Source organism: Stereum hirsutum, assembly GCF_000264905.1.
Source record: "Stereum hirsutum FP-91666 SS1 unplaced genomic scaffold STEHIscaffold_6, whole genome shotgun sequence".
NCBI lineage: Eukaryota > Fungi > Basidiomycota > Agaricomycetes > Russulales > Stereaceae > Stereum > Stereum hirsutum.
The window spans coordinates 667157-677404 of NW_006763136.1; the positions used below are offsets into that span (position 1 = coordinate 667157).

Genomic DNA, 10248 nt, shown 5'->3' on the forward strand with positions numbered 1-10248 from the left:
GAAGGATGCAGATACGCCATACGATATATCGAGTACACTTGTGCCTTCCGACGTCCATTCGACTCTCCTCCCAATCCGTCCTCTCACCCCAACCACGATGACCTCTCAACAGACGACAGGATATGCCATTCTTGGCGCTGGCATTTTTGCCAAGGAAGGTTAGCACTCACCTTGCTGCAAGTCTTGGCACCTACGGCTCATCGCGTCCACAGCATATCTCCCCTCCCTGAAGAATATCAGCGGTACTTCCGCCCTGTCTCTCAAGGCAGTCTACTCGCGCTCGAAATCGTCTGCGTCGTCGCTCGCGGAAACGGCTGTCACCACTCTCAGTCTTTCTGCTCCCCCAGACGTCTACCATGATGACGGGCCCACACTCGATGACCTCCTCTCTCGCCCCGATATCTCATCTATCCTCATCATGCTCCCTATCACCACTCAACCGTCCATAGTCCTCAAATGCCTTTCACATAACAAACACGTCTTGTCGGAGAAGCCCGTTGCTCCGTCGATTGCTGAGGCGAAGGAGATCATCCGCACGTATGAGACGAAATACAAACCGAAAGGTTTATTGTGGCGCGTCGCGGAAAACTGGTCAACCGAGCCAGGCTTCTTGAAATCGCGAGATGTGATAGCAGCGGGGACAATTGGGAGAGTGCATACGTTTGAAGCGAGAGCTGCGGGGTACGTTGACGTGGATAACAAGTGGTACAAGACGCCATGGAGGACTGTTCCAGACGTGAGTCGGTCTATCTCTGCTTCGACGTTCTAATCTAACGAAACTTGTTCAGTATCAAGGCGGATTTCTTGTATGTTTCTATATCTATTGTCCACCAACTATTGACTCACCAGACAACTCATCTGTTCCACTAGCTTGACGGTGGTGTTGTACGTTTCTGCCATCTCTCTCATCCTAGTCACCCTCCTGATATCCGATCTGCCCCTCACAGCACACTGCGGCAGCTCTTCGGGTTATCCTACCCGCCATCCCTACTTCTCTGAGCTCCTTCTCGTCCCTATCCTTCGCCCACCTCGCCCCCGCAGACTCCATTCTGGCCATCCTCCAAACTGCGCCTCAGCCTGCCTCTTCGGACGAACCCCAGCACCCGGATCACCCGGTCGACACCTCCATCCGTGGGACCCTCCACATCTCCTTCTCTGGCCCTGCAAATGCTCCGTCATCCCTCTCCGAGATCGGTCCCTCCAATAGCATCACACTGACCGGTACGCTCGGCTGGCTCAACGTTCGGTTTACACCCGAGGGAAAGCAGAGGGTGACCGTGTATAAAGTGAAGAAGGTCCAGGAGGGAGATGACAAGGGAAAGATTGAAGGTGTCGAGGAAAGTGTGGTGTATGAAGAGAAGCCGTCTGGTGTGGAGAAAGAGCTGGAGAGATTCTTTGCAGCTGTGAGTGGTACCGAGAAGGAGGACGTGCAGAATCCGAGAGAGGCGTTGTGGGACGTTGCGGTGATTGAGGCTTCGTTGAAGAGTGGTGGGCAGAAGTTGGAATTGGCGGAGCTGATTGCGATGTGAGGGTCTAAAAGTGAGTGTGGGCGATGACTATGAGTAAATGAAGGAGAACAAATGCCTGTACGTGCATCTTTGGAGAAACTCGGTGTAACGACTCCATGTAGTGAATGAACGTATACTTAGAAATTGTGACCTGTATTTCATATTGATATAAGCAGCAAAATGTAGACCAGACCTTATGGAATCAATCCCATTGTGTATGAAGCTGTTCGTTAACACTAGTCGATGATGTGGCGCTTTCTCTGGTACGTCGAGAGTGGTTTGCGACCTCTGTAACGAACGGCATTCCAGGATCTGATATCACCGTGCGTGCAGTACATACACGCTCATAATATCGGAAGACTACTTCTAAGTGCATATATCCATTCAAAGGTCGTTATATGCACTGGTTCACCTTTGATAGACACACAGGTTCGTGTGATGAGCCAATTGATTCAAAGAATATAGAACTAAAAGCATGAAATAGAACGTACTGGATGGCTCAATTTTACCTTATGAAGAGGACAGGTGAGCGAACTCGTTTCCAAGATGATGGTAAATGGTAAGAGCAGACTGTGGCCCAACTTGTCGCCACAAGCGCTGGACGGAGTTTAAAATCGGTGAGTGGCGCGAGCTTGCCATACACCTGAAGGCTGTCGATGCCAGGGCTCAGCAAGGGTTCAGCACCATCCAACAACTCTCCAGAAATATGAGGCAAGATGGAAAAGAAGCGAGCTATATGTACATTGTAGACCAATAAATCTGACCATTTTCCCGAGCTAAACAGGTGCAGTATCTGAAGGACTCGCCGCCGTCGTTGCCAGTGCACTAGCCTTGCGCCGATACTCCTCGTCCTCCATTAACTCGTCCTTAAACGCCTCCTTGACTTTCTCCGTCAAATCACAAACGGTTCCCTCCCTTTCCCCCTTACGACGTTCCGCTTCAATCTTGAGTAACTTCACAACCGTTGCGTCTCCCAACACCTTCTCTTCCTCTACTGTCAAGGGTTTTGAGTCATCTCGACCCGCCAGTTCGACGTATGCAGCAACAAGCCAGCTCGAGATCGAGTATTGCCTTCCGAGTATTATCTTCCGGATGGCATTTTTCTCCTGATCTCCTAATACATCGATGGCCTTCTTGCGAACATCGTCGAACTGCCATTGCGTGGCGAGTCCGAGGATTGCGGTCCAAGCGTCGCTCATCGACGGTGTCAGATACGGTGATGAGATATATCTGTAAATGAAAAAACCCGATTAAACATAAAATTCAAGAGCTAGTAGTGCCGGAGTGGATATACTCAGGATATAATACTTCTAGAAAATTGGCGAAGTCTGTGTCCTTTATGTCAGGAGGTAACTTTATCGGTCTTGTTGAGCTTGTGCCCTCGGCTTCTACATCTCCGAGCGGAAGAGTGAACATGCTGGCGAAAGGAGAGTCCTTATTCTCGACAAGGCGAAAGCGGGGGACACAGAACAGAGTGTTTTCCGCCTAAAATTCATGTGAACCATCTATGAGGAGCTGGCGAGAAATGACAATACGTACGAGGAAAGTGGCAGTCTCGATGCAATACAGCCGCGAAGGCTTGAGGGGTGCGCTCTTCAAACTTGCCAGGTAGATAGCAGAGATAGCCACCTCAATGGTTTTATCGTAATCTTCCTTGCCTGTGTAGATGAGTGTATATGTAGATGAGTCACTACCAGCAGACCTAGAATGTCTAAACTTCGCTCACCGTTCCCATCGATCGTCATGTCAGAGTCGGTGGATGTTTCACAGGTAGCAGGATAATCAGGGGGAAGTGCACCCTCAAGATATCCAGCGTCAATGAGCGCGACAATCTTCGTGTCGAAATCGAAATTGAGGGAGTTCGTACTTCCTTTCTTTGCGAAGAGCTTTTGCGCCTTTTGCGCCGGTACGGGTGTCGTCTGCAGATATTGGTCGCGAACAGCCATAAGATAGTAGAAGGGTTTGGAGCCGAGTTTGGATGCGACCTCTAGGCTTGGATATGTCCCTTTGATGATGCGTTTGTAACCTTCAATTGGCCACTGAGGAACCATATATCGTTGCCCATAAGTTATCAAGTCAGTAGGATATTTGAAGCGTGGCGTGGCTGCTTCAATCGACTGATTTCGAAGCTCCGAGAAGCCCCATCTGGTAGCGAGCTTGAGGACGGACAAATGATCGCTGAGCGTGAGTTCTACACCTTTTGGGATCGAGAACCTACAATCAACGTTGGATGAACAAATGGGGGTCCTACGTGTCGCGAGCGGCATTAGACGAGTTGAAAAGAGTTTGACTACACACTTCGGTATAAAGGCCTTCAAGAAGCTCTCCATTTCGTCGACGGTAATGTCATCAGAAATACTGAACGAACGATCGTGACTTTGTACGATGAGGTCTACGGTTCCTTTGGGCCCAGGGATACCTGTAGTATTCCTCGATGGCGAGACCATCCTCGTGAACGATTGGAGGTGGTCGTCGAAGATAAATCGGGGGACCTTGAAAAGAGTATCCTTGACCTGTATGGTTTGGCTTGATGGTCAAAGTGCTCGCAAAACTTACGGTAAACCAAGCAACTTACGACGAGCTCGACCATCTCAACATACCACACAGAGTGCTGAATAGGTGCTGCTTGTCCGCAATGCACGCAGACGTGGACCATGCCGGGAGTCATTGGGATGTATAGAGCTGATACACTGTAGGGATTACCGGTATGAAGAGGAATCAGATATCAGTGAGCCGTCACGATGTCGAAGTGGTCTTTTATACGCGTGAGTGATTCCAAGCTGTAGGGAACAAGCCAATATCATGGCGATGAAGATAGATTTTAGATCGATGCCGCTCTACGTAAGGCGGGATCGTGCATCCTTCGCCTCTTCGGTAAGGAAGGAGAAGTCGGAATACTTTCTAGCTCTATAGGGGGAAGGAAAAGGCCAGAGTCTAATGTAGATCGTGTACTTTGAGGGAGAGCATCCCGAGTCGCCAATCCTCGTTGACCAAGAAGTGAATCTATCTAGCTTGACTCAGCAATACAGTGGCGTTACATGAGAACTTAGAGTCAGCTGGACAGACAGTGATGCCATAATCAAGAACGTCCGGCACAAGCGGTGGGTACATACCGTACAAAGAAGCACTGGCGTGTCTGGATGCTGTCACACGTTGTATGGCGAGGTTCTAGAAAAAAACAGTCCAGGAATGGGTACTTAGTCTCATCAAGGACAGGAAAGATCAGGGTAAGACGTATGCAAGCTTAAAGTCAACATCACCCTGAGTATTGCATCTAAGGGCACCGTAAAGCTAAATCGAATGATGCGTAGCTGCCAGAGGATATGCATGACAAGGCGATGTCAAGATATCCAGTCCAGAAGTTGCGACTTTGTCGTTGTCTTCTGAAACGCAGCATCGTAGAAGAGAGTGCAGACGAGGGACAAAGATTGTACTCGCGCAGCCATCATATACCCCGTTATAGAGCAACTATATAGAGTGGGTACCAGTCTGGATGAGGGCAGGTGTCGGTTGGGCGTGGTGTCCAACATTTGAGTTGTTTGTCACTATTTGCCCGGCGCCACACCAACAAGGGGTGCCACACCGCCGCTCCTTTGCTCATCAGGCCATCTCCCTCCAATCCAGGCTCCAGTTCACACAAAACCAAGAGGTAAAACGAAATCGATAAATCATGATGTGACGACAACCTAAAACTCTACGAAAAGTTGCAGACGAGCGACGAACGTTGACCGTGTACGTTATAGTCTAAAAACTCTAGCTACAATTTGTAGGTGTGTGATAGTCGAAAAAAGAGGAGGAAATCATGCGAGCAGTCAGTACGTATGCCGATGCGCAAGTAAGTTTGGGTTCGTGAGACCATGGAGCGACGCTTGAGATGGAGTGCCAAGACGGCGAATTATAAGTACAGGGGTGGTGAAGGCGGATAGACGAAACGAATAAGTATCATCAGAATGCGAAGGTGGTTGGTGATCAGGATAGAGGGTGTTGCTTGCATCATAGAATGGATTAATGAATTGACAGAGAAGGGAGATAGGTGGATGAGGATGAAGCAAAAAGTGGAATGCATGAGGGCGTCAGACGGATGGAAGATGAATGTGGGAGATACAGCAGCAGGGTATGTATGCGAGGCACGTCGAAAAACCCGACGGCCCCGAAGAAATCGAGACAAAAAAGATCAAACTTCCTTTCATTTCCTATCCACTCAACAGATCACTCAATATCACTCAAACACCTCAAGACCCCGTCGCATTCGGTGTACTCGTCTCACTCGGCGTCGAGTCTCCACTGGCGAGCTTTCCAGCGGGGTTTCCGCCCTTCTCGAGATCGTCACCGCGGACGTTGTGGATATCGAGCGCGTTGGTGACGCGCTCGACTTGGGTCTGCGTGAGTTTCTCCATGTCGTTGGCGACGTGGGTCGGCTTCTTGCCCTCGACGTGGGCCTTGGCGAAGATGATGTCGATCTCTTCGAGAGTGCGGCCGGCGGTTTCGGGGTCTGTTCAGGCGCAAAAAACAGGTGAAGGTGAGAAATGGGTGTAGAAGATCGTGGACGATGGAAGGGGAAAGGGGAGGAGACTTACAGAAGAAGTAGATGATGGGGATGAAGATGGCATTGGCGATGGCGAAGATCAAGAAGGTGGCCCAACCGATGGAAGTCGTCATCGTCGGCAACACCTGCACGACCAAGAAGTTGAAGCTAAACAGAAAAACCAAACATGTCAACATCCGTTCTTCCGCGTCCTAAAACTCGATAGGCAAAATAGAAGGATCAACTCACATCCAGTTACACATCGTCGAAATCGAGTTCGCCTTCGTCCTCACCCTCAACGGGTTCAACTCAGCGGGGTACAACCAGGGCAGAGGCAACCAAGTCGAGCCGAACCACATGATGTAGAAGAACAGACCGAACGCGGCGCCCTTGGCGGGACCTGGGGTTCCGGGGATGAGGCATGCGAAGATGATCACCATGGCGGTGAGTTGACCCCAGGTACCGGCGAGGAACATAGTACGACGGCCGAAACGTTCGACGGCGAGGAAGGCGGTGAAGGCGGAGAGAGCGTAGACGATGGAGAGGACACCGCCGAGGATGAGGGAAAGACGGGTCTCGAGGCCGATGGTGTCTTCGAACAAAACGGTAGCATCTATTGAAACAACATCTCGTCAGCATAGCCCTTTTAGACGACGAAGACAGTAAACGTACAGTAGATGACGGCGTTGCAACCACCGAGCTGCTGGAAGATCTGACTCGAAGCGCCGATGAGGATACGACGGAAATGCTGCTTCTTGCCGCCGTGGAAGAGATCCTTGTTCGTGACGCCGGCGCTGGCCTGTTGGGCGGCACGGATACCGTCGAGGATAATACGGATATCACGCTGGGTACCCTCGTCCTCGAGGTGTGCATCGTTGAGAGCTGCGATAATCTCTCCAGCCTCATCTTCGTAACCGTGAGTAAGCAGCCAACGGGGAGACTCGGGCACTGTGGCGTGGGAACATGCATATCGTCAGCATATTCGCGCAAAATCAAAAGATGAATTGGACAACGTACAGACTGAGATACCAGCGAAGAGAGCGACGGCGAAAACAATCTGGAGAGCGATGGGAACACGCCATGCGACGCTGCTGGGAACGTAGGAGAGACCGAAGTCGACCCAGTACGCAATGACGGTGCCACCAGCGACCATAGCGGCTTCCATACACACGAGATAACCACGGTTATGACTTTTCGTCGTTTCTGCGACCCATACCGGAATAGTTGACGTGTTGGCGCCGTTACCAATACCAGTCTGAATGACGGAAGGAAGCGCGTCAAAACGAGCGCCACACGATGGGGATTGTGCGAATGAGGAACTCACGATTGTTCGACCGATCATAAACTGCAGGAAATTGTGTGCGCCGCGGATAGCGGTGATTTGAATGATCGTCCCAAGTACCATAAGGACGCAGCCAATTTGGACCGTTCGCCGCCTGAATGATAAGGTGTGAGCCACCGCTTTCCGTCTTCCAATCTCAAGGCATGATAAGCTCATCAACTCACCGTCCGAGGTGTTCAGCCCAGATGAAGGTGGCGAGGGCACCGAAGAAACAGCCGACTTCATAGATGGAGACGACTGTTCCTTGAACAGTACCGTGGTGGACATCGGTGGAACCAGTCGACTTCGTTTGTGGGAAGTCGGTGTTAAACTGGTCCGAAGTGATGATACCGGACATGAGACCCTACACGCAGCATCGCACGCAATGTCAGCCCCACATGAACGCAAACCACAGAAGACGACAAAATGAACGCACCTGATCGTAACCGAAGAGGGTGTACGATATCGTAGCGGTCATGGTAATGGCGCGGATGAGATTGTCACCCGTCAAACCAAAGAATTGGTTCTTCCGGTGATGTACCGGGGCGACTGCTTCTTTCTCAGACATGGTCGGAGAGAGGTAGAGGGGGTAGGGTCGTGGTCGTTACTGCGTCAATCAAAAAAATATAATTCGGTGACTGCACAAGGGAGGTGCGTCGAAAGAGACAAACAAAAAGCGTGGGGGAAGACGTCGGGCACAGGCACAAGTGGAGGGTGCTGTCCGGGGTAGAGGTGGGGGACGACGGGACGTTCGTATCACAGGCGAGAGGGTGCGTCGGCGGGGTGGTATATATAGAGAAGAGAAATTTACGGATATTCCGGGGTGGTGCGCCAAGTGCGTAAACGATGGGTTCTGACGAAAGCAAGGGCACGGGCGGAGATAACCATCCGGGTGAAACGCTCAACCGGGACGCTTTCTGGCGTTGTGGGGACGGCTGTCGGCGCGTCAAAAATCTTTTCGAACACACGCGTGCGGTGGGGGCAACACAACACCAGAATTTGAGGGTGTTCGTCATCTGGCTCCAATCCGGGGCAGCTTTCTGTCCCTTTCTGCAACTTATCGATTTATCACTGGAATCAGACGCTAACCCAAAGCCCACAGCAGCCGTGAAGACAGTCTCCTGAGCCACCCGTGGAAATGCACGAGAAATGAGAGGAAAAAGAGCGTGCAAAGGGGACAGCTTACTCGTGAATACGAGCTCCCGTTGGCTCACCGCAAGCGAAAGCACTCCGCCTCGAAGACAGATTTCATCTCAGATCACCCGCCTATGACGACACTTTCCCACAAAAATTGACGCGGACGCTTGATATCCCGGCGGTAACCTGTCGGCATGATCGGTCCGAGAGCCGCATTTGCGTGTGGCGTGCACCGCGGGCACTCGGAAGTTGGCTCGACTCCCCGCTCCCCTTGTCATTTCGTATCTTCTCTCGAAAAACAAGGCAGAAACACTCAAAGCGATCAAGCGCTTTGCGGACTTGCGCAGAAGAATGTTTGTGCCTTGATATGACGACATGCCGTTCAGCTACAGGCTCAACTTTTCCTTTTCCTCTCCATCGGCTCAGTCCGCCAGAAGAAACTACTGTAATTTTCTGATCATCATCCGTCGACGTCTTTCTTCGCTGAGTCTTCCTAATTCCGGCCTGGGACAATACGTCGCTTTTCTTGCCCTCTTGCGCCATTTATAGAAACTGTAGCGTATGCGAGCTATGGATAACTGAAACTCGCGACATTCATACAGAAGAGGCGCTGGTATTGAGACCCTGTGCGAACCATTACACCCATCCTTCGAGTTCAGCGTTTCCAATGCCGAGCCGCTATCAATCTAACACTGTTTGACCCCTCGTTTCTCGTCTCTCTCGCACCCGAACCTAAAGGCACGGTACAGGTATGTAAACCTACGCTTCCCCATCAATGCCCCATCCCGCAAAGCCTATTCGTGCTCGCCGCTTGTCAGAGCCTCGAAGCTTTCATCGACCAGTCACAAAAATCGTATCAATACATATCTTCTGACTCCCCACATTCCCCGAGGGCCGACGGGCGCAGCAAAACAACAACATTTCGGAGCGGGTCGACGGAACGGAGACGCTAAGTTCCCCATCTCACCTCCATGCGCAATCGTGTGTACACCCGTTCTGACGGTGTCAAATTGTCACCCCCAATTTGGAGCAGCTCTTTTACCGGTGTTCAAAAATGACGCCCACCCACATCGTCCGTTGTCGTTCCTGGCATGACTTATCCTTCGCTCGTCCCTGGAGAGCATGCATATCGTTCGAGAATCGACAGTACATTGATCAGTGGCAATTGTGAGTGGCACGATATTTTGATTCTGTGCAAGGCCACATGTGGCACGAGAGACAGACACCCAAACCCACGAAAACGTCGTCGGGCTCCTACAGCTCCTAGCACTCCTATATGTCTCCCGAGACACAAAAACCTCAAAGCTCAATTTTCCCCACCCTCTCATATCTCGGTTCTCCACACTCCTTCGCCTTCTCCACAATCCTTCTCCACAATCCAATCAATTCTCGCGCTTAGACTCTTCCCGGACCCTGACCCCCGTCCCTTTCTCATCGTACAAGTTCCGGCATCACCGTCATGGCCAATGCGCAGGGTCTCTGGCGGTGTTTTGTTTGTCGCAGAGAGAGTAAGCTCCGACTCCGGAGTCCCCTGGAATCGTAAGGCGCAAGGGTTCGAATCCTTCACCACCGGCCCGCCATGTCGCTCGTACTATAGCTACGTACCCCAAAAGCAGACTATGTAAGTAAGCGGACTCTTGTACGTCCGACGGGCTTGGGTTTCTTAGGACGTTGATTGGCGGGTGGGGTTCGTTGATTTGGGAGGGATTCAGAGGGAGAATTGGTCGGAGGATCGGGACGGGTTTTCATGGGTGTCT

At 51.3% G+C, this 10248-nt stretch overlaps 3 protein-coding genes across 3 annotated transcripts; 1 reads left to right on the plus strand and 2 right to left on the minus strand.

Annotated features, from left to right (window-relative positions):
* Positions 1–97: 97 nt before the first annotated feature.
* On the plus strand, positions 98–1529 carry STEHIDRAFT_168014 (NAD-P-binding protein; the record flags this gene model as incomplete). Its single annotated transcript, XM_007303417.1, has 5 exons — positions 98–158; positions 213–736; positions 789–806; positions 871–885; positions 948–1529. The coding sequence occupies 5 exons, from the start codon at positions 98–100 to the stop codon at positions 1527–1529; spliced, it is 1200 nt and encodes a 399-aa protein (XP_007303479.1).
* A 697-nt stretch (positions 1530–2226) lies between these two features.
* STEHIDRAFT_138982 (uncharacterized protein) lies at positions 2227–4283 on the minus strand. The gene is made up of 6 exons (XM_007303418.1): positions 4084–4283; positions 3807–4021; positions 3235–3722; positions 3048–3166; positions 2803–2993; positions 2227–2738 (listed from the first exon to the last, which is right to left on the minus strand). The coding sequence occupies exons 1-6, from the start codon at positions 4174–4176 to the stop codon at positions 2285–2287; spliced, it is 1560 nt and encodes a 519-aa protein (XP_007303480.1). The 5' UTR covers positions 4177–4283; the 3' UTR covers positions 2227–2284.
* A 1022-nt stretch (positions 4284–5305) lies between these two features.
* On the minus strand, positions 5306–8023 carry STEHIDRAFT_138983 (general substrate transporter). The gene is made up of 8 exons (XM_007303419.1): positions 7791–8023; positions 7540–7718; positions 7358–7469; positions 7051–7288; positions 6706–6981; positions 6283–6646; positions 6086–6201; positions 5306–6000 (listed from the first exon to the last, which is right to left on the minus strand). Exons 1-8 carry the CDS (start codon positions 7920–7922, stop codon positions 5741–5743), a joined length of 1677 nt encoding a protein of 558 aa, XP_007303481.1. The 5' UTR covers positions 7923–8023; the 3' UTR covers positions 5306–5740.
* Between the last annotated feature and the right edge of the window lie 2225 nt (positions 8024–10248).